This window comes from Protopterus annectens, chromosome 6.part0, assembly GCF_019279795.1.
Source record: "Protopterus annectens isolate FY-2018-M chromosome 6.part0, PAN1.0, whole genome shotgun sequence".
Lineage (NCBI taxonomy): Eukaryota > Metazoa > Chordata > Ceratodontiformes > Protopteridae > Protopterus > Protopterus annectens.
Window position 1 is genome coordinate 160,040,500 of NC_056737.1, and position 25,251 is coordinate 160,065,750.

General features: G+C 40.0%; 1 protein-coding gene across 1 annotated transcript in view; it reads right to left on the bottom strand.

Moving 5' to 3' along the window:
* The window catches only part of LOC122803780 (echinoderm microtubule-associated protein-like 5), a 3,919,718-nt gene that overhangs the window by 1,732,724 nt on the left and 2,161,743 nt on the right, over positions 1 to 25,251 (bottom strand). Inside the window, exon 18 of the mRNA XM_044073467.1 lies at positions 13,454 to 13,656. Within this exon, the coding sequence (XP_043929402.1) occupies positions 13,454 to 13,656 (203 nt within the window). The remainder of the gene's footprint in view (positions 1 to 13,453; positions 13,657 to 25,251) is intronic.

A 25,251-nucleotide genomic window follows, 5' to 3' on the forward strand; every position in this document is an offset into this window, starting at 1 on the left:
AACTACCACCAGGAAAAACTGTTTTCCAGATCAAGAATTTTAGATCTACTGGGCTGAAAGCTCAAAGGGAGACTGAGTTAGAGCCTGAAGCAGAATGGTAATATCCCATGGGGAAACTGGGGTCCCTGATGAGATGTCATAAAGAAAAGGTCCTCTCAAAAAGGCTTTATAAATATTTAGGGAAGCAATGGAAAAGTCATTATGGCCAATGCAGAAGTCTGAAATAGCTGCCCTTTTGAACTTTGATGGTGGAATGACTAGGACCTTTGTCAAAGAGTTCAGATAAAAATTCTAATATGGACAGAACAAGTGCCGAAAAAGGGTCAAATTCCCTAGAGACTGCCCAGATACAGAATCTCTTCAATTTATTATCATAAACTACCAGGATAAAACCATTCTCATCAAACTAAAGAAACAACTTGGAGGACAAATAAAGTCTACTAAAGCCAAATCTGAAGTATGGTTGGCCTCCCAGGCCAAGGAAAACCACAAAGCAGTCTTTAACTATGTCCGCATTCTCAAAGGCAATACACAATTGTGTGCAGAGCTCCAATACAAAATTGTGTGCAGAGCTCATTGTAAATGGAGCCACCTATAATGAGCCAAAAGATATAGCAAACCTCCTGGCTGATAAATTCAGCTCAAACTTTACCCCCCCCCAACCTTCCCTCAAGAAATACCATCAAATATAACTCCCCCTACTATCACTAGGGAACAGGTCCTTAATGCTCTCTCTAAGACCAAGAACACTGCATCAATGGACCTAGACAATATCCCAGGATGTCTTCTAAATAGCATGAAACATGACCTATCAGGGCCTCAGGAATTACTATTTAACTGTAGCCTCCAAACATGCTTTCTACCTCATGAACGGAGAACAGCAACAGTCATCCCTCTGCAGAAAGGTGGGCCATCTACAGACCCTGGAAACTACAGACCCATAAGTCTCACTACTCTTATATGTAAAGCCATGGAAAGAACTATCATGGAAATGATCAACAGCGATACAGTAAACCTGCAGACACTGGACCCAACCCAGTTTGGTTTCATCAAGGGCAGATCATGCCTACTTAACCTGGTGGACTTCATTGAGAAGGTCACCAAAGCAATGGATGAAAGAAAAATCATTCACACTGCCTACCTTGACCAGGCCAAGGCATCTAACACAACACCCCACTCGGGCATTGCTGACAAACTCAAGAGGTTAGGTACTAACCCATATGTCACCTAGTGGACAGCCAACTGGCTCTCAGACAGGACCCAGCAAGTTAGAATTGGTGAGTTCACCTCTACAAAGAGGCCAGCCAGAAGTGGAGTCCCTCAGGGATCAGTCCTTGGGCTGCTCCTTTTTGGCATTTATTTCTCTAAAGTCAAGGCCAATGTCAGTGGTCTCTGGCTGACTAAATGTGCAGATGATTGCAAATTAGGAGCTGTCATTGAATCCCACAGACACAAATGTTCTCCAGGAGGGGCTGACACAGAAAAACAACTGATGTCAAAGCCATGGACTAAAACTAAATGCCAAGAAATGCATAATAATATCCTTTCAGAAGTCATCCATCCCTGGTAACTATCATATTGACAACACACCCGTTAGAGTTGGCTCAGTAGTCAGGGACTTAGGGATACACACAGCAATCTAGCCTTTGACCATCACTTGTCTATAGTAGTGAGGAAATCACTCTATGTTATGCAACTTATAAACAAAGGTAAGGCATCTAAGTACAAGGAAATCACTGTTCCATTATAGTTGGTGTTTATCAGCCCTATCATTGAGTACAATGCCCGCTTTGACATGTACCTAACCAGGCATATTCAACAATTGGAACATCCACAGAGGTTCCTCACTAAAAGAATACAGGGAGTAAGTAAAATGTCCTATTCAGACCACCTCAAGTCCCTCTCCCTGTATTCTGTCTCCTACAGGCTTTTGAGGGGAGATCTACACCTGGCATACAGGGCATTGTCAGACCCCACTCTGATGGACCTCCTGCATATCCACAAAACAAACAGCAGCAGAATTACCCATTCTAAAGACTTAAGCCTTGCTTGTGATATAATAAGGACCTGTTGGAGAGACAGATATGTATCCCAGAGACTACCCTGTCTATGCAACAGGCTCTCTATCCATGCCAAGCCGAGTTCCTCCCTAACCCAATTCAAGTGCAACTTGGACAATTGGATGGGGAAGAGATTTGGGATGCATGGGTAGGCTTAAAAAGGCCCTTGTGGTTGTTAGCATAGTATCCACCTATGAACCTATACCTCTTCTGGCACTGGCTTCTGAGAAGCCAGTATAATCCTGACAAACACAGTAGAGCCTGGCATCTCTGGCTATGTAGAAGCAATGCAATTAATTGCATGGACTTCTGATCCAAAGAAGGCAATCTGGAAAGGTGATTTAGGAGGTCTGAATACTGACCCAACATCCAAAGGAGGTATACTAGTAAAAGCCATGGAAGGGGAAGCATGTTTGTCGGGGCCAGAAGGGGGCAATGCGGATCACCCTTGCCTTGCACTGTCTAGCTTCCTATATGAACTTGTTCATTAGAGGTAAGGGGGGAAACACACACAAGAGTGCTTGAGCCCAGCTGTGGACCAGTGCATTCCTCAGAAATTGACCCTGTGGAGGAATCAGGGCAAAGTATCTCTTGAATTTGTGGTTGAGATATGTGGCAAAGAGTTTGCAGATGACTGGCCCCAGCAATGTAAAATCAAAGTTACCACTATTATACTGAAGGACCACTCATGAGGAGTCAGGAGAACCCTGCTAAATTTGTCTGCTAAAACCATGGGAGATCCCTGGATGTGCATTGCTATTAGAAGGCTGTGTGAAGACTTTGCCATTTGTTAGTGTACCATATCACTGTCATATTGTCTGCTTGTATGGAAATCACACCCTTAGGGAGGAGATTCTGGAATACCTGCAATGCTACAATGACCACCCTTATCTCTAAGATACTGATATGAAGATCTCCAAGATATTCATGTGAAGATTGCCCTCTATGGGTGGCCATGCACCTTGGACCATCCTCCCTTCAAAATGCCCCCCACCCTTGAAGGGAGACATCTGTGGTTACTACCAGTACTGGAGAGTTGGTATGGAACAGGCGACCCTCAGCAACAGAAGATGATGTAATCCAAAAGGCAATGTGACATCTGCAGATCTGAGTGAGCCACATCTTTGCATGCAACAGGTGTATGTTCTGAGACCACTGTACAGCCAGGGCCCTCTGGAGCACTCATTCTCATGTGGTATCTGGCTAGTGGGACCATCAGAACTGTGGATGCCATTAGACCTAAGAGGCATAAAATCAACCTTGTTGGAGGTGAGGGATGATGAAGCATCCACATAGCTGCTACACGTAAGGAAAAAACTCTGGAATGAGGAAGGCTGGAAATCTTTAGTTTGTCATTGAACTGGCATCCTATAAATTCTATACTTTGGGCTGGTGTCAGATAACACTTGGGAAAATTTACTGTTATTCCTAAGTTCAGTTCTAACTGGAGTACAAGTTTCAAGTGGTACAGCAGCAGATGCTCAGATGTAGGATCTGGTCATTGAGATGAGGGAAAACCTGGATCCCTAGCAGCTGCATGTGCACTGTCACCACTGCTATTATCTTGGTGAACATGCTGGAGTTCTATCGAGCACATCCAATCATCCTGCTTCAGCAGAGGCAGTATGGACTGAATTGTGACCATTCAGAATTTTGTCTGTTTTACAAATTAATTTAGGTGACTGAGATCCAGAATGAGTTTGAGGTCCCCTGTCTTCTTTGGTACTAAAAAGTACCTTGAGTAGACTATGGATTCTTACTGGTATTGGAGGACCAGGTGGATCACTCTTTTTTCTAGTAGTTTTGAAATTTTACTGTTGCTGGTTCCCACTGACTGGGTGGAACATTGGTGACTTTCTTCTTTTTCTGAGGAGAAAGGGAAAAGGGAATCAAATAGCCCCTGGAAATTATCTTTAGCCCCCACAAATATGTAGTTACATTTTGCCAGGCTTGTGGGTGCAAAGACAAGTTCCCCCAACTACATCCACAGTGCAGAAGTCAGGCAACCATTCAGGGATGTTGACAGGGCTTTGTCTGAAAAGGAACTACAGAAGCCATGGTTGTTCAGTCCACCTCTGCCTCTAGGGTGATGTCTGTTTAAATTACGTCTGCCTCTGCCATGAGACAGTCTATCACCAGGATAATCATGGAAGGAACTCTGCGATTTTTGGAGCCATATATTTTCTTCCATCCTTTGATTCCTTGAGAAGGATCTTTGTGAAATGGAAAACTGGATTCCCACTACAGAAAGAAAGTCTTGTCATCCTGTTGGCTCCTGAGTGTCTTTAACTTTGGGTCCAAAAAGCGTTGACCCATCATAGGGAGCATTTACTAAAGACATTTTAAAACTTCTGGCAAAGTCACAAAGATGCATCCAGATATGACGGCGCATGATGATGCTGGCACCTGCTGCCCTGGCCATGCCATCAGCTGCATTGGAAAACAGTGACATGGCTACATTGAAGGCTGACTGTACAGTAGACAGCTGGGAATCCACTGTCTTCTTAACATCTGCAGGCAATACACCCGAGAGAGATTTCAAAAGTTCCTTAGTCAAATCCCCCTGGAACCTAGTAACATAAACCAAATAATTCAGCAATCTGAGAGCAAAAGTTACTGAAGCATAAGTCTGTTTCTCTAACCTGTCCATCACCCTACATTCCATGTCAGGGAGATGAACAGAGGAACTTTCCTTGGATAATTATTTTCCTGTGACTGATGCTACTACCATAGCATCAACTGGAGGACCTTTGCTCCAATGTTTTCTGCCTTTTGCAGCTGCCAAAATTCTGTCTGTTTTCTTAGGGATGGGCTCCACTAAATCAGGGTCCTTCCATGCCCACTGAGTCACAAGATCAATAAGTGGATCAATGGGTGGTACCACACAAGACGATGTTGGGCCAGAACCAAAAGTTTCCAAGAACACTGACTCATCAAGTGAGGGGTCTTGGATGTACCACTCCCTTTCTACTTTATCAATTCAAGGATTTTGCCAAAGGTGACGTCTTCTGAGGGGGAGTGGGGAGACCACTTCATCTTCATCCAAATCAGTGTCTTCAGTGAAGGACTCTGGAGATTAATCTAATCTATGTGCTTCTGCTTGCATGTATATTTCTTATGGACTGTTTCTGGAGGGAGATCAGAAGGCTCAAAATCAAACTGGAAGTTAACATAGCACCAAATCTCAAAATATTGTGGATATGACTGTCCCTGTATGGCAGAACAAAAGGGGGAAGAACAACCAGAATTCTCTGGGAGTTTGGGTAGAACTGAACTGACTGGAGAGGCCTTCTCCTTAGGAATACCTAAGACCCTGTGAAAAGCCTTAGCTGCTTTCTCATGGCCAGATTTGGAGCATATGTATGATATGCCCTCATAGTTAACACATCTTGCTGTGGAACACCAGTCCTTTTACTTATTTGTACTTTCATAAAAGTAGTACAACCTGTTCCTTACAACTTTTCTGGTACAGCAGAAAATCTTAGGTTTTCTCAGTTCTTCTTGAGAAGCTTCATGCTCAACCAACCTTTTCTTCATTTCAACTTCTGAATTTTGCAGTTTTATCACCTCATTTGAATAACTAGTTAAAGATCATGTGCACATCAATGAAACTGTATGCAGAACCTGCATTCAGTTTTGACTGTTTTGAGAATTTTTCTGGTGGTTACAGTTCATTTAACCCCGTTTTTACATAAAACAACAATTTCATGTGAAAGTAGGACTTGAGAAGATTGTTGATACTGCAGGCAATGCTGTCCTGTTTCAGTCTATGCCATTTGAAATGGCATTTCCTAATGACATCTGGTTGGGGGGTAGAAACTTTCCTACCTTTTCTTTCACTTTTTAGATTATCATTTGAAATATTTAAATTTATATATATATATATATATATATATATATATATATATATATATATATATATATATATATATATATATATATATATATATATATATATATAAAATGGATTACTTGGCTGCAATCATTTTCCTATTATATACCTTCCCTATTGCAGTTGTCAGTGGAAATAGGTATACTAGGAAAATAGTTGAGTGTTTTTTTCACACTCGTTACAAGTTCAAAATGACAGTAAAGGTAAAGTCACAGAATGAGCATACCACTCCGACAGCAATATTTAACGAACAGAGAATTCATTAACTATTATGTATACCCAAACATCTGTCCATGACTTTGATTTTCTTTCTTTTCTGGATTTACAGCCAATCAGTATCAGTTATCAGCACCCTCAATCTTACATCATCTCTGTGCTTGGCATGATGATGTGGATGCAAGCAGCAGGAGTACTCTTAACTTTGAGGGAAATTTAAATTATAAAAAGTGAAGGCAAGGCATTTTTTTTGCAAAATCTTGAAATTGCTTCTAGTGGATCACAACTTTGTGAGAGCAGCAACTACACTGGTAAGTGCTACCAATGCACATGAGCTTTAAAACTGCTTTTATTTTTTCCAGCCTTTTGTTATTTGAGTTTACACATTACTTCAGTGTTTAGTTTATTTGAAGCACATCTGAGTGGATTTGATTTTCTTTTCTGTAAACTACTTGAAGCCATTTCATGTACCTACCATAGCTTAAACTTGAAATGCTTTCTGCTGAGCACCTTTAGGATTCTCTCATCAGAGTTTCCTCTTCTCTTTTTTCTGGTTGATTTCATCTCAGTCAGATTCTCCAAATTTCTTCCTTGTTGGTCTCCATGCAGTGTAATTAACAGCATGTGACTGAATTTCACCCAGACAGACAAACCGACAGTTACACTGACCTTTTAACACTTTCTGTTTTCATTATGGAAAGCTCAAATCAACTTGTTGATCAGTGTTGGAACCATATTGGAATCCCTACCATCTTTCGCTTTTGAGTACTTGTCTGTGCATTCTAAAAAATGCAGTGACCAAACTATGGAACTATCTTCCCTTAGATATCAGATCTACCTCTAATCTTAAGAATTTTAAATTTAAATCAAAAAACTTCCTTTATAGATTTCGTACCTGCTGCTGTACCAAATCAAACTGATGCATACCTACTCCTACTTTACACTAGCTCTACCTCTCCACTGCCTACTTCCTTCCCACCTGCTCCAGTTACCTCTTATTCTTACCAGCTTCCTCTCTAACTTTATATTTTAAACTCTCTCCAATCTATCTTGCTTTACCTCCTTGAAACGCCATAGTCACAAAGCCATGGAAAAAAGAGAAATCTCAAAAAAAAAAAGAGAGAATGAATCACTGCTAACACCTCAAGAGTTTGAGTAATGATCTGTTATGCGAAAAAGCTTACAGTGAATTTTAGCGCATCCATTTGTGATCTACAAGATGTAACTGTAGCTCGTTCCTCTCTAACACAGAAGACGGACAAGTGAGGTAGTTCTTTTAGAATAGATGCTTTATTACATAGAAACACATCAGGATGGACAGCAGCATCATAAAATATAAATGAACTGATCAACAGACAGACCTTACAGATATACATGCTTACATCTCAACAGCTTACTACAAAATGGGCGTCAGGCTTGCACGTGCTCTGTATTTACACACTTTGTGAAAAGCCTTGGATAGCTTCTTAAAGGTAGATACACTCATACTGATCTACATCCTCCCTCTTAAAAATATTGTTCTTAGCTGAAAATAATATTGGAATTAGACATGCATTACTATAGACATTAGAAACAAACACAATGTTCATGTCCAAGTTGCCGTGTACCTATAAAATGGTCTGGAGATGCGACCGGATCTGGTAACATAACAATCTGTACTGAGTTTAGCAACAGGAACAGTCTTCAGTGAACAACTTGTATCAAGAACTTCTGGATTCATCACAGGAATGGGAATATTCTCTGGAACTTTCTCTGGAACTGGAACACTGGATAACTCACTCTGAGATAAACAGTCTTTCTCACAGGTTATGTGCTGTGGTATAGGCTCAGACACCAGCATCAAATGTTTCCGATTCTACTTAAACTCTACTCCTTGTGATTCCACAATATACGATCTCAGCTTTGAACAAATATTCTTCACAACTCCAATCAGTTCATAACCTTACTTTCCTTCTCATAATGGATTGAGTGGTTTGATAGTCTTATCGTAGTAGGACTTCTAGTCTAAACACTTCTTCAACACACTGGTTTTCACAGACCTGTTGTTCTTGACACATGGAACCAACAACTGACTACTGATTGGTAACATGGTTCTGCTTTGTCTTGACAAAAATCTCTGGGCAGGTGAACCAAGATGTTTATCACGAGGAATATATCTGAGATTCAAGAGATTCAGAAAAACATCACTACTGTCTTATTTTGACTTCTCTAGTAACTGTTTTGCACTTTGTACTGTATGTTCTGCCAAACCATTGGCAGCATTGACTACGGATACACTGGGCTACTCATGACATGAGTAAAGGCCTACTCTCTGGCAAATCTTTTGAATTTCTGTCAGAAATAACTTTGTACGGACTATCATGGACTGCAAAATGACATTTCATCTTAGAGATGACAACACTGGATGCCAGATTAGGAAGTAAATCAATCTCAAACCAATTTAAATAACAGTCTACTAACACCAAATAATGTTGACCATTCCTTTCGAAAATGTCGGCAGCTACTGTCGACCAAGGTAGTTCAGGAATCTGGTTTAGCTGAAGTGGTTCTCTCTGTTGATGTGGCTTAGTACTATTACACACAGAACAAGATAATAATACTCTCTCAATATCTTGTGACATAAAAGGCCAAAATACTATATTTCTCACCCTTCTTTTGGTAGAGTCTGCTCCTGGGTGATCACGATGCAAGATAGTAATTTTCTCTTGTTGCAAGGACTTTGGAATAATTACTTTTGGACTTTTTCATAATGACACCATTGTCAGACAAAATCTCATCTCTGTATGGAAAATAAGGTTGCACCTCTTGAGGTAAACTAGATTGCTTTGACGGCCACCATTGTTGAATAAAGTGGCTAAGCCTCGGTAAAAGTGGATATGTGGCTGCGTGATCTCTCAGCTCATCAAGATGTGTGGAAGAAAAATTTCTCACTTTCATGACTTTAGAATCAAGGTTCTCAGCCTCATGCTATTCAGTGGTATTTCTGCGTGATCCGGACAATATATAAACAAGATGAAGAAGTTTGCCTTTTTTGTAGACAAGAGTGAAATGATACTTCTGCATTCTCAACATCATACGTTGCAATCTGGCTGCAGCTGTATGCATATGCTTTCTCAAAATAGTGACTAGGGGTTGGTAGTCTGTTTTAATCTGGATAGGTCTACTATAAACATAATCATGGAACTTTGAACAAGTAAACACAATTGCCAAAAGCTCTCTCTCAATCTAAGCATGCTGCATTTCAGTTTGGGTAAGAGTTCTTAATGCATAGGCAACAGGTTGACCCTCTAGTAGAATAACTGCACCTAGACCAAATCTCGAAGCATAACATGAAAGAGTGACTGGCTTGTGAACATCATAGTATCTGAGAGTTGGTGGACTGGCAACTCTTTGGTTCCGGATATCAAATGCTCTTTGGTGCTGTTCTAACCAAGACCAGGATATATCTTTACATGTCATCTCTCTGAGTGGTGCTGAAAGTTGGCTCAAGTCTGGAATGAACTTGCCTAGACAGTTAACCATGCCAAGAAAATATCGCAGGGCTTGAACACTGTCTAGCACTGGCATCTCAAGAATGGCTGTTTACTTAGAAGGGTCTGGTTGTAAGCCTGAACTGGTAAATAAATTATCAACTTCTTGTAGCCTGAATTTGCATTTCTGTGGATTGAGCTTAAGATTAAATTGACGTGCTCTTTCCAGAACTTTTCTGAGGTTTCTGTCATGTTCATCTTCATCATTACCTCCTACTAGTATGTCGTCTATTATAACAGCAAAAGGATATCCAGAAAAAATTAACTCCATTGCATGTTGAAAGGGTTCACTTGCAGAATTTATCACAAATGGTATTCTCAAAAATCTGTACCTTACAAACAGAGTGCTGCAAGTAGTTAGCAAAGAGGATTTCCTGTCAAGCAAAATTTGCCAAAATGAACTCTTTGCATCTAAGACAGAAAAAACAGTGGCATTTGGCATCACAGCCACAACTTCTTTGACTGTGTACATTGTATGATGAGGTCTTTTTAGTGCTTTGTTCAGATTTTGTAGATCAATACATATTCTTATGTCATCTGAGCTATTATTATGAGCTACTACCATGGAGGATACCCAGTCAGTTGGTTCATCTACTGTACAAATCACACCTTGTTGCGCCATTTTATCTAGTCCGGCTTTGACTATGTCCTGCATAGCTACTGGAACTTTCTGGGCTGGCCTGATAACTGGACTGACCTCTGGGTCTAACTTCATGGAGTATGCGACTGGAAAATTGCCAAGTTTGTGTTCGAAAAGATCGGCATAGGTAGAAAAAATATGTTGGACGAAATCAGAGTAGTCGTCTTTCAAGATGGCATGATGGACTTCCTTATTAAATGAAAGCAGTCCCATTTTCAAACTGTTTATGAGCCCTAATAATGATTGGACACGTGTCTTAACCAGATAAAACAGGTGGTAATGTCTTCCAGCAGAGTAACATGAAAGTACTACTGAGCCTTCAGTCTGAATTTCTTCACCACCATAAGCAACAAGCTTCACACACACTTTGCCAAATCAAGCATTTCACCATTGCCCACTCTAGCAAATGTTTATGCTAACATAACATTGCACTTGGAACCTGTGTCATCATTGAACTCTATGGGTTTTCCATTTATTCGAAGAGTACAAAATACTTCATTCATTCTTTGCCCAGAAATCTTCTGCATTGACTGTTTCATTAAGCACTGACACACCATTAACATAAAAAGTAAATGACGTAGGGTCACAGCTTTCTAATTGATCGACTCGTTTCTTGAAATGTTCTCTTTTAATAAAAAAATGTGTGCCTTTTGATTTACAAGACCTCTTGAAATAATTCCACTTATTGTATCTGTGGCATTGCTGACCAAACGCTAAACATTTTTCCCTTTTAAATTCAGGATGTCCACCACAATTATGATAGTTGGCAATGAAAGTAGGTTGGGTCCCCATGCTTTGAGTTTGCTGACTCACTCTTATGCTTCACCAAGACTGTGCAAACTCTGGAACTTCCTGAAAGCTCTGGGGTTTACCAGTGAGTGTTGCAGGGGCTACAGTTGCTGCCATGTACTTGAGGCTGTTTCTTTTTACCATGCACTACATACTATCAACATGAGCTCTAGAAATAACTGGAAGCATGCATCTCTCATTTGTAACCATATTTGTATGCATTTCTGTGAGCTTGTATATCTGACAAATCTCAATGGCCTCATTCAAAGTTAAATCACTGTCACAAAACAAAATCTTTCTCACAGCATCATCCATAATACCACGCACAGGTCTGTCTTTTATCAAGTCATCTCTTAAATCACCAAATCTGCATGTTTTAGCCTTATTTCTCAAATCAGTTATATATGCTGTAAAAGTTTCACCAGGCTTTTGATCCCTTGTATAAAATAAGTGCCTTTCCATTTTAACATTTGTCTGGGGGTTACACATTTCTCTAAATTTATGTTTTAAGCACTCATGGTCCTTCCTTGACTCAGCTGGTACAACAATATGACAGTTTCCCCCCATCTCCTGCAAAGATAGCAGGTACATACACAAATGAATGTTGCCTTTCAATGGCTTCCGACCCAACTAAATTAAGAAGAATAAATGCCTTTGTATGGTCATCTTTATCAGAAAATGCAGCCTGTGTGAAAATGTCGTACCCTTGCTCAAACACTCTCCAGTTCTCTGCAATATTATTGTCAAACACAAGTGCACTGGGTTTTCGAAATCCATCTGCCATGCCAACAAAGTATGCACAAATACACTGAAAATATGTCCCTTGTAATTATGTATGAACAAGCTGTGCTGTGAGAGCTCATAACAACATTCAGATGCACAATAAACTCTTCAAAATACTGTACTTTGCGAAATAAGCTCTGAAATGGCTGTATCTTGTGAAATAACTTTACTGTAGTACTGCACAAACATTGGAACACTTTATACACTTCTGATAACTCAGACATCTTTAATTAATACAAAAATATGTGCTTGGCGAAAATGCTGTAATTTCCCCCTTATTTTATTTGTTTTACGCAATTCAGACTTTATTTCAAAATTTTCCATAGGAATTTGAATATTTTTATCAATATTAGACATTTCAATTTATTTAAATATTATTTAGAGCATTCTGTATGTTTCATTTCATATTTTGTGAATAAGAAATTATTTGAGCCAGTTTTAACACCTGAAATTCGTTTCTGACCTTTTTGCGAATTATATGTGCAGTAGGGATGATTCACTGCTTTATATTCCTCCAATACCAACCAGATGCCTCTCGGACTCAAATTGGAGAAACTATAACTCTTTCTGGCAACAAGTCATTTTAGCCATGCCTCTTCTGACACCATGTCGCTCGTCCCTCTCTAACACAGAAGATGAAGTTCATTTTGATGCTTTACTACATAGAAGCACATCAGGATGGACAGCAACATCATAAAATATAAACTTATTAACAGACAGAACTTACAGACATACATGGTTACATCTCATCAGCTTACTACAAAATGGCAGTCAGGCTCACACGTGCTCAGTATTTATACACCTGTGCAAGCCCTTGGATAGCTTCTTAAGGGTACATACACACACTGAGCTAGAGTAACCAAGTCCAATTCACACTCAGAAACCTGAAAGGCAGCCTCACACAACTGAGGAGACAAGAAAGAAAACAACACATCCGAACAGTTTTAGCTGATGACAATACACAAACAGAAATCACAATGGCAGTCATTTCTTTCTGAAAATGCAAATATGGAGCTCCGTAACATAAAAAAAATTATGAGCTGAAACTCATCCAGCTTCCTATCAATTGTTCTCTAACATAACGGGTTAGTGTATACTATCAGTGCCAACTTTTTCATTAAGGTATGCATTATAATATTTCACACAAACTTCATGCCTCAAAAGTGGAAGAAATACAAAAAGCAAGACACGTTACTTAAGGCTGAAGACCTAAAAGGCCCTTGTACTTTCACCTATGGTTTCTTTTCAGACTTACTTTTTATCAGCTGTGTTCCATGCACTGTATTTTGCTAATAGTAGGCATTTTATTAGCCACTTCCCACCATGATTTAGTGGTACTCTATGCTGTCTGCAAACATCAAAGCAAGTACAAGTACAAGTAATATAATGACCATTTGGTGAAAGATGCTTGCTAAGTGGCATCATGCTCCATTTGCTAAATATATCACTACATATCACTGGCACACAGCACTACTGCTTTTAGATGACAGTTAATGTTCAGTTTTATCCTGCTAATACTTGCTACCTCTGTTTGGCTATGTACCTTTTCTAAGGCATGAACACTGAAGACTGGACCATCATGAGCCTTGACAGTCTTCACAAGCAGCATACTTTTCCAGATACAGATATCCCCAGTGCAGGTCCCGGAAAACACCATTTCCTCTGTCCAGCCATACACAGCACACATCATGGTCTCCATCTTGTTAACTGTACCAGTACAGCCTCTCTTTCCAATCAGCCCTCCTCCTGCAATGAATAAACAAACCATTTAGTTTCATAGTACAAATATGACTCTCTCAGAACTACAGAATAATAAGTTATATTTCTTTTTTCCATATTTTATGATTTTAACTTGTATTTCTCCATATTTCTCCATAATGTATATAACTAGCTAACTAGAACAACATTGGTGGCAGGTGCTTTGATCTGCAGCTGTAAATATTGAATAAGAAAGACATGATGAAATGTGACATACTACAAAAAAAGAAGTTATGTTCTTACCATAACGTTCCATGTTGTCCATCTCATCCTTTCCACCAGATCTCTGGTCACGTCTACTGCTTTTCAGGCTAGACTACCACTGGATAATATTTGTGCAGCAGCTACTTGGGCAAGGCCTCATACCTTTATTACTCATTACAAAGTGCATTTGGCCTCCAGGAGTAGAGCCTCCTTTGATTCTATGGTTCTGAGGAATATTCTCCCATGAGTCACCCAAGAGTTCAGTTGCTTGGGACGTGGTCCTACATGTTAGAATAAAGGCGAGATTGACAACATCACATAAAGAAGTTATGTTCTTACCATAATGTTCCATGTGTGTTGTCCATCTTTTCCTTTATTCTCACAACCCTCCCTCCTCCCCTTGCATAAACTCCTGGTAGACTAGGTAACAAACAGGTATTCAGCAGAGCCATATAGCCTCAGAGAATATACCCTTCTCACTCTGCTTCTAATTATATGACAGTAGGTATATCCATTTTTCTATACATCAGCAAACTGCTATCATGTGACCTTTTTTATGTGCTGCTGGGGGGCAAACAAGATCTGAGGTAACTATGGGAATGCATCATGGGTAAAGAATGAGGCTCACGAGCTTTGCTGACACATCAGATCCGACCCACACGTGAGAATAAAGGCGAAACTGACAACATAACATCACACATTGTAGAATGTGCGAATCCTATAGAAATGGATACTGAATGTATCAAAACCAAAATCGAAAAACAGCAATACTAGAAAAACAAGTCAACAATCATACTTGTCATTTTTGTTACAGACAAGAATATGGTGCAGAATCAAAAATAGATATATCAACCAGTTAACATAAATATAGCACCACTTCCTCAATGTATTGCACTACACTCTGACATACTTTTCTGATATTATAGCTTCATAGGTATTTACTAAGCTTGCAGTCCAGGTCTTACCCAAATTTCAGGTTACTCCAAAAAACTGTCTGGTTAAATGACTTGCTCAAGGTCATGCAGTAGGCAAATGAGGGCTTTGAGAATTAAACTCTGTACCACAAGAACTGCAGCTCACTGCCTTAACTCACTGTACCAGCTGCCAGTCTATAACATCACACATTTACCTACTCATATATTTTAACTTCAGTTAAATGGCTTAAACTCAGCAGAGCAAAATGCTGTCATTACTGTACTGCACATAGTCCCAACTGTGGCTGAAGTGAAGCAATATTAAGCAATATAAAACAAGGCACAAGTATTCAGGGAGTAAGATTTTTTTAGAAGCTGTGCCATCAAAAAGTGAGTTTACACTGGTAAACAGTGTAAAGTAATATTATAACAACACACTTTTTCATCTTTTTGCAAACATTCTTACTTTGCAAGAAGTGATATGTTTAGTATCTATGATACTTAAATGTGAGTAAATTCTCCTGTGCTATCTTAAGTTAATTTCACAATAAAGTATTACAGAATGTGGATGCAACGGTAGTGAAAGATGTTTACAAGTGACTTCATGTTGGCTTTGCACAGTGGAGCAGTGCCTACACAATCAGTTGAACATGTGACAACTTGCCAGACAGTAAATGTGAGTGATTTGGGATAAGGGAAAGAACACAGTGAAGGAGCTCAAGCAGATGGCACATCAATTATCTGAACTGGAAAACAAAGTAAGACCGTGGAGTCTAAGGTCGTATACAGTTTGGAAGGTATATAAAAAATGTACTATGTAATATGTGAAAAGTACAATGGTGTAGTAGTCCACTTTTGTTAAAGACTTCCCAGGAGTAGCATGGGTGAGGTATATGCCACTGCTAGAGACTGAAGTCAAGTATGGAAAACCAAAGCCAATTCTGATTGAGTTTTTGACTTGTTATAAGAAAAAGCAAATTATGTAGAAATTGTAATATCTGGGAAGAAAGTTGTTAGTGGATGGGAGGCCTATGCTTTTGGAATATGTTTACTCTGAGCTGACAGTAGTGCACCATTTACAGTTCCTGGATGCAACGCAGGAGTGAAAAGATATGAAACTGAAATTCAGACTTTCATTTCTAGCCATACTGATGGTTGCTGTGTTGGTAAAGTGCTGCTGATTGATAGCCCAGAATTGTGAAGATAAGAGAACAGTTGTGTAAAGTCTTGCCATAACCACAGATGTCCTTCTCTTCTATATGTTGCAGTATTCATAACATGAGGGAGTCCATCAATGGCTGACTCGTACATCCGGCCAGTATACAAAAGTCTAAAGCTGTTGTAGGGTACGTGCGACACTGCAAACAGATCCAGTCCTATGTTGGTCATAAAGTAACATTGGATATAACTAGACGTTGGCACTCACCAAGCCTCAGAACTGAATACCCCAGGAAGAACACCATCCTGAAAAAGGTAAGGAAACACACAACCAGTATACAAGCATCAGTGGGAAGGCGGGAGGGGGGGATACTGCAACATATAAAAGAAAAGGACATCTGTGGTTATGCTAAGATTTTACACAACTATTCTATGTCCTTCTATTCATATGTTGCAGTATTCATAACATGAGGGAGAATACCAAAGCTCATGCAGAAGAAGAATTATGCAGAGGGGTAGTAGCACTCTCTACAAACCCCTGCAGAATAGTCCTTGGAAAACCAGCATTAGAACTGGAAATGCCATCCAACTTATAATGTTTTGTGTATAAAAAGAAAAAAACGGACGTTACAAATCACGCCAGTCGAGGTTATGGAAAAATCCTTTACTCAGTTTGTTTAGCACTTTCATGCAATAAATGCTTGCACTTCTTCAGACAAACTTACAATAAAACATTAAACCTTTTATATAAAAGCTTAAAACCAAGCCCCCAAGTTAATCACTCAAGCCATCATTCAATTAATTCAAATTAAACCAATTACTTTGAGATAAAATGCTTGAGGCTCAACTATACATTCAAATTACTGTTGCTTTACATTCTTCGTTTTAACCAACCAACTACAAAATTCATGCTGTTGGTTAATATTTCTTTGTTTTAACTAACCAACTGCAGAGATCATATATACCAAAATCAAAAATTTCATTTTCTAAAAAATATATATATATGTATGTACACACAAATAAACCCACAAATATAACTAAATTGTATCATGAAAAACTTTCTTAACATGTTTTTGCATTATGTTATATAGTTTATAAATTAATAATGTAAAGGTTTGTATTTGAACTTGATAAATTCATATACATATTATGTATTATTGAAAAATGCTAATTATTATTAATCAAATAAATATGCTCATGTTGTGTACATAAAAAATGAAAAATGAAAAAATATACAATAATAAACAATGTGCAATAATAAACACGAATGCATATGTGTCCAGATCTTTGAAGAAAGCACCAGATGAGGACACAGCTCTTGTGGAATGCACCTTTACTGGGGGAAACAAGAGATTTCCCATGAGACATAGCAAAAAAAAATGGTTTTGGAAATCCAAGTGGAGATGGTCTGCTTGGAAACAGGCCGGGCCAGGGCCCTAGGATGACAGGAAATAAAAAGACGACCAGATTTCCTAATAGGCTTGGTTTTGTGCAAATAAAATCCAAGTTGTCTATGCACATCCAAGGTGTGTAAAATCCTCTCACTAGAGGATTGTGCAGACGGGGAAAAATTGGGCAGATTAATGGAAAACCTTTCCATTTGGAAATATAGGACTTCCTAGTGTTGGGTTTTCTGGCCTCCTGCAGAACTTGCAACACGTCCCCAGAGAACAGATGTCTGAAAGGGATCAAAACCCTATCACCCACAGAGTCAGTTGCAGGGCTGACATTTGTGGATGTATCAGAGATCCCTTGTCCTGTGTGAGTAGGTCCACTCTGTGGGGTAACCCGTGATGACTGCCCTTGGCTAAATGCAGAAGAAGGAGGAGACAATGCTGCCTTGGTCAAAAGAGAGTCACCAACATGATTTTTGGTTGCTCCTGTTGGATCTTCAACAAGATATTTTGGAGAAGTAGGAAGGAGGGAATGCATAGAAAAACATTCCCTTCCAAGAGAAAGAAAGGGTATCCACCTTCCATGTCAGAAGATTGAGAACTGTGGCACAAAACTTTGGAAGTTGTCTGTTCATAGGGGAGGTGAAGAGATTTACCTGAGGTGTACCCCACTGATGGATAATGTCCAGAAACACATCCCTGTGTAACATCCATTTGTGGGATTGAGTCATGGAACTGCTCAATGTGTCTGACACAATCTGAGCGGAAGGAATGTAGACCGCTTGGAGGGTGAGTTGAACCTGACAGCCTGTCTGCAGAGGAGAAAAGACTTGGTCCCTCCCTGCTTGTTGACATACCAAAGGAATATGGTGTTGTCTGTCAACCACTTTAGGGTACCTGCAAAAAGAAGAAATTTGAAAATTTGCAGAACAAAAATTAGGGCTCTCATCTCTTTTTATGTATATGTGTTCCCTCTTTTGGGAGGGAGACCACACATCTTGAACCTTCCAGGATGCCAGGTTTGCTCCCCATCTCAAGTCTGAAGCATCTGTGAACAGCTTCTGAGTGAGAAGGAGTGGCTGTAAAGGTAGGCCTGGATTCAAGGTAACCTACTGAATCCACCAGTTCAGTTCCTTTATCAAGCAGGATAGAAGGGGAATACCAAACTCCAATGGATGGGCATGTAGCATCCATACTAACCTGAGGTACCACTGGAATTTCCTTGTGTGCAGCTTGGCTAGAGGATGGGGTGTGAGTTTGGCAGCTTGGCTAGAGGTGGGGTGTGAGCTTGGCATGGGGATAGTGGAGGTCATAAAGCCCAAGAGGCAGAGAAACTCCCTGGCAGTCAGGGACTGAAGAGGCATGCAGTCCTGGAAGTAGGCACTGAGAGAGAGACCCTTCTGCTGTTGTAAAGAAGCCAACACCTGTTTATTTGTATTCTGCATCCTAGAAAATCATGGTCTTGTGAAGGAACCAGGGTAGATTCTTGATAGTTGATAGTGAATCTTAGACCATCCAGCAGAGACAACATGAAGAGCAGATTCTTTTGAAGGGTGTCTGGAGAATGAGCCTGGAGAAAAAGATTGTCGAGGTATGGGAACATTTGAATACCCATTAGTCTGCAAAAGACTATGACAGAAAGCATTTTGTGAAGACCCTACAAGCTACAGATAGTCCAAAAGGCAAGGCAGAGAATTGAAAATGTGAGGAAGCAATAGCAAAACAAAGATACTTCCTGAACCGAGGATGAATAGGAATGTGGAGGTAAGCATCCCTGATGTCCAGAGACACCATGGAGGCCTGAGGAAGGATGAGAGGAAGTAGAGTGTTCATGGATAGCATGCGAAAGGTTGGTACCTTCAGAAATGAGTTTAGGTGGGACAAGTCTAGGATGGGCCTCCAGGGGCCATCTTTCCTGGGGACCAGGAATATCCTGGAGTAAAAACCTTTCCCTATTTGGGAAGGTTGGCACCTCCTGAATGGTACCCTGAGAAAAAAAGACTGAAAATGACTTGGGGAAAGTACTACAGCTGTTCCTTTGGGGGTTGTGGAATACCTCTGAAGGAAGGTGGAGTTTTCCACATCATAAAGTATCCTTGAAGGATAATAGGGAGAACCCAAGAGCCTTGGGTGATTTGTTTCCAAGCAGGGAGCAAAACAGAAAAACATAAGGAATGAGTGGTCTGGCTGCCAGGATGTTGGTGGTCACAGACTACCTGGCTTGCTCATAAAGGGCTGCTTCTGAGAAGCAGGAGAAGATGTTGAGGACTTGGCTGAGTGTTGCTTCCTAGTATCTTTTACCCTTGGAATACTGAGTTCTGAAGTTCCTCTGAAAGCTGGGAACTGGGGACACAAAAATGTGTTTTAGGTCTTGTAGCTCTTTGCCCTTTTCTTGTAAGGACTTAAATAGTGGTTGTTCTTCATTTATTAAGTTGGTGTGTTTGCCGTTTCATAATATTTACATATAATTGTTATGAACATTATTATTAGTGAAAATTTTCTCCATGGGGGTCCTACTGTATACAGACATCTTAGTAAAGTATATAAACAAATTAACTATTTCTTGCCAGATACACAGATACAGCAAGAACGAATGAATAAAAAGGGATGGAGGGAAGAAGGAAACAATGAAAATGGGCGACAAAGATGGAACGTTATGGTGAGTACATAACTTTTTTTTTTATCTGATGTCATTTTCGTTCATTTCTCAACAACTGGGGCAGAGACCCCAGCTACCTATACCCTGGGAAGACTCTAAGGAAGGAAACTGCAGAGCAAAGCTGAGCCAAAAGCTGCTCTTCCCCTAGAGACCAGATCCAATTTGTAATGAGCAATAAAGGTATGAGGATTAACCCAAGTTGCAGCTGTACAAATACCCAAGGAAGTTCTAGAAAAAAAGGCTGAGGAAGTCGCCATAGACCTTGTGGAATAGGCTTTTGGAGGCTTTGGTAAAGGCAAACCCACTTTTTCATAAACAAAGGTAATACAATCAGTTAACCACCAGTTAACAAAGTCACTTTAGATACTGGTTTGCCTAGTTTTGTAATAGAAAAGGAAAAACAATTGTTCAGATTTTCTCAAATGTTTGGTTTTGTGACAGTAGAAACGTAACTGTTTGTGGACATCCAAAAGATGTAACATATATTCTCGTTTGTTTGAAAAATTAGAAAGAAGACTGAGATACTGATGACCTGATTAATAAAGTCACAGTAAACTTTATTGTTGAGATTACAAAAGAAAGTAAAACAACACACACAAGTAAAAGGAATAAATATGACTAATAAATACTGTACTCCCCCCAATACATGCAAGAAAGAGCAGAAACATTTACCAACACTCATATACAAAAAGGATACCCTCTCCTGAGTTAAATTAACTACCCTATTTAAAGTAAAACAAAACACACTACAGATTGAAATGCCTAAGTTATTTGTCTAATATTGCACTTGAGTGAGTTAAATAATACTGATTATGGATATAATAAATAAATATTGCACTTACTTGGAATATATGTAAGTATATACTGTATTGCACAGATAAAATAAAAATTGACTTATTATGTGTTCAGACCACTGGGACTTAGTGTCTGAGTTAAGAAGTCTAATCACTGTAGGGTAGAAACTGTTACTGAATCTTATAGTCCTGCAGCGGATGCTGCGATATCTCCTGTCCCATGCCAGATGCTTAAACAGTCCAGGATGCATGTTGTCCTGTATTACTTTGGTGGCCTTTCAGATGCTTCTTGCAGAATAAAGATTTTGTATCGATGGAAGACTGGAACCTGTTACCTTCTCTGCAACCCTCACCACTCTTTGTAGTGCTTTCCTTTCTGTAATTGCGCAGCTTCCAAACTACACTGTAAGGTTGCAGGTGAGGAAGCTCTCTACTGCACCTCTATAGGAGGTGGAGAGAATATGAAGAAGAAGCTTAGCTTTTTTTTAGCTGTCTTAAAAAGTGGAGGTGTTGGTGCACTTTCTTGACCGGTTGGCTGGTATTTCCCGACTATGAGAGATCCTCTGATATGTGTACACCCAGGAATTTCATACTCTTAACCCTCTCCACACTCTTACCATTGAACCTAAGCACTGGGTGATTTGTTCTCCTTTTCCTGAAGTCCATGATAATCTCTTCGGTCTTGCTTACATTCAGGACAAGGCTGTTCCTCTCACACCAACTGATCAGTGATGCCACTTCCTCTCTGTAAGCCCTTTCATCCTCATTTTTGATGAGCCCCATGACTGTGGTGTCATCAGCAAACTTGATGATATGGTTGGACTTGTGCTTTAGCATAGCACTCATGGGTCAGGATGGTGAACAACAGAGGGCTGAGAACACATCCCTGTGGAATCCTAGTGTTAATCGTGATGCACTTTAATGTGTTTTCACCTGAACACACCCTCTGAGGTCTCTGTCTAATATTAGATTCCAATACTACTGTTGGTAAAAAGGAAGGACTGGTCCATAAAGAAACCAAAGGAAGGGAAATCAGATCTGATAAGGTCAGTAAGGGGCAATTAAGACAATTGTGCTCTTCAGTCAAGATGCTTTCTGGAGAAATTTGGGGATTGGGTAACAGTGGGTAAGCATAAATGAGACCGAAGAGTCAAATGTGAAGAACAGTATCCCTTGGGGACTCCTCCACTGGGGGGATCAGGGCAAAGAACCTGATGTACTTGTTGACAGCATCTGTGAAAAGGCTGCAGCATGACTGATCCCATCGACAGAAAATCATCTCCATCACACTGATATTGACAGACCACTGATGAGGCATCAAATGAACCTGCTCAACTTGTCTGCAATTATATTGGACTTTGCCAGGATGTGTATTGCTGTCAGAAAGCAATTGGAGGAGATCGCCAATTGCCATACTCTCATAGCTTCTCCACAAAGAGGGTAAGATCTAGTTCCCCTTATCTGTTAACATACCAGACCACCGACATACTGCCCATCTGAATCATGCCAGTCCCAGTCAAGACAGTGTCTTAAAAGGCTTGCAGCTCTAGTAGGATAACTCTCATTTCCAGGACATTGACATGTGTATTGGCCTCTTTGGGGGACCATGTGCCTTGGACTGTCCTTCCCAAGAAGTGTCCCCCACTCACCCAATGTGAGAGGCTTCTGTGGTCACTATGGCCTTGGGATGAGGGAGAATAAAAGGACGGACTTCTTGTATATGATTGCAGTGAATCCACCAGTGAAGGTAATTCTTGCAAGCTTGAGATATCTTGACTGGCCAGGATAATGGGTGTTGGAGAAGAGACCACTGAGTCTTAAGTGTTCATTGGAGGATTCTCATATGGAACCTGGGAGTGGTTTAACAGTGATCACAACTGACATGGATCCCAAGGCTTGGAGTATCAGATGTGCTCGAACAGAAGAATTTTGAATATTCTTTTTGACCTAGAATTGAAAGGTATGAATCTGAGACAGATGGAGAGAAGCTACTTGACTGTATTGTAATGAACACCGATGAATTCCAAAGTTTGAGTTGGACTGAGCTGAGATTTGTTGTAATTGACAGATATCCCCAAATGAGAGCACAGCTGGAGTAAATAGTCCTTGTTTCAATTAGTTGATGCCTGGTTGGAGTGGTCAGTAGCCAGTTGTCCAGGTATGGAAACATGAATCCCAGCAGTATCAGGTGTGAGCTGCTACAACTGCCATGCACTTGGGGGATGTGGTAAGACCAAAGGGTAAGGCTCTGAATTGGTAATGATTGGCGCCAGACCAGAAGAGTAGATATCTTCTGGATTGTCTGTTCATTCTGACATGATAGCATGCATCCTGAAGATCTGTTGAGCACATCCAGTAATCCTTGTATAGAAACAGCAGAATGGACTGAACCATGACCATCCAGAACTTTGTATACTGAACCCATTGATGTAGTTTGCTGAGATCCAAACTTGGTCTCGAGTCCTCTGTCGTTTTTTGGCACTAAAAGAATCTTAAATAAGTTCAGGACTCTCTCCTGGTCTGGGGGGAACCTCATGGATGGCTCTTTTTCTGGCAGCTTTTTGATTTCTAGTGCTGAGTGGGTGGAACATCAGGGATTTTCCTTTAACTGATGGAGGAAGAATGGGAAAATGGTATGATATACCCTTACTGCCTACAGAGATGTACAAAAAAAAAAACAGAAGTTCCAACCAACATGGCAGAATAGAGTCTTATTCTGCTGTGTTGGTCAGAACTTCTATTTTTTTTTTTTTTTTAACCGACCATCAACTACGAGGCTTGCTTTTTTTGTTGTTGCCTCCAGAGATGTACAGTTAAGCCTCCATTCAGGAGTGCTGATACGATTTGTCTGAGAAGGAATCTCTAAAACCTTGATTATGCAGACGACCTCTGCCGCAGGGGCGGTGTCTTCCATTTGAATTGAATCCCCCCTCTGCCCCTGGGAGAGCTCTTTTCATGTGTATTTTGAAAGGGACCCTGGGATTTCTTGAACTACATTTTTCTACCACTTTGTTGGTTTCTAGAAAAGGACCGTTGAGCAGTAGAAAAACATGCATCCACAGCAGACAGGGTTTTCCCTTCTTGTTTACACTTAGAGAGTGTGTCTTTCACTTTGGAGCCAAACAATGAGGTTCCATCAAAGGGTGAATTGACAAAAGAAGATTTGAAGGGTTCCATAAAATCACACAAATGCATCCAGGCATGTCTCCTAATGGAAATGCCTGAACCCGCCACCTGTGAGGCACCTTCTGCAGCATGAGAGATAAGCCTCATGGATGAATTAGAAATAGACTGAAGGGTAGCCAACTGCAAGGAAATTGTACTCCCTTCCTCAAAAGATATTGTCCCAGAGAGAGATTTGGTAAGCTCCTTTATCAAATCTCTCTGAAGCCTTGTGAAATGTGCCAAATAATTCAGTGAAATAACAGCAAATGTTGCTGAAGCATAGACATGCTTCCCAAATCCGTCCAACACCCCCAGACTCCCTGTTAGGGGAGCAGACAGAGGAGCTATCTAGACATAGTAAAACCTTGTTGAGTCTAATTATGGTGGCTGCCAAAAAAACAATTATTTGAAAATGGAAATCAAAATCTACACCAACTTTACTAGAAATAGTAAATATAGTAACAGAGATAAAACAACTGGAACTGGGATCTTTAGAAAATGGAAGGAGCAAATTACACAGGAAAAAAATGGGAATTGTGGGAATAATATATGCAGAGAAGGAATGAGGTTTAAGATTCAGGATTTGAATGAACCATATAATGCTTAACTGACAATGACTAGCTAGATTATAAGTGATGTATAATGTTTGCAATAACAGTTGTTTCAATGGTGTCTGTGATGTATGATGTTTGCAACTAAAGTGGTGTCAATGCTGTTTGTTTTTCATTTATATAAATGTAAGAGTGGCTATGTCATACGTGATAATTTAATAAAGATATTTTTTGAAAAATAAAATAAATTCCATACCTGACTTGCCTATTGTCTGTATCCGTAATTGCAGTCATCCCTATCGGAGGAATCTCCTTTCTCCATTCCTGTGTTGGCTTAGTTCTTAGAATACTTTCTGATATACATAAATATAATATTCTGTATGATTACTGTTATACTCCTTAAAGGTCTGCATCCAAAATCCCAGTCTCTCCTTGTTTCTTGAGCTTCCCTTCTGTTTCATCATCATCTCTTTCCACTTTGAATTATAGTTTTCTTTTTGTGCTATGTATACGAGCCTTAACTGTGTTGCTCTGAAATACCCCTTCAAATGGGGTAATCCCAGTCCACCTTGTTCTATCGGAAGAATAAGCTTATCCCACTTGACTCCTGCTGTCTTCCCCTCCCAGATAAAAACCATCAGGTCTTTATCAATAGCTATCCACAACTTCACCTGTGGCTGATAAAAATATGCCTGACCTGTATATAAGACTAAAGGGACTAAAAACATTTTAACTGCTTGTATC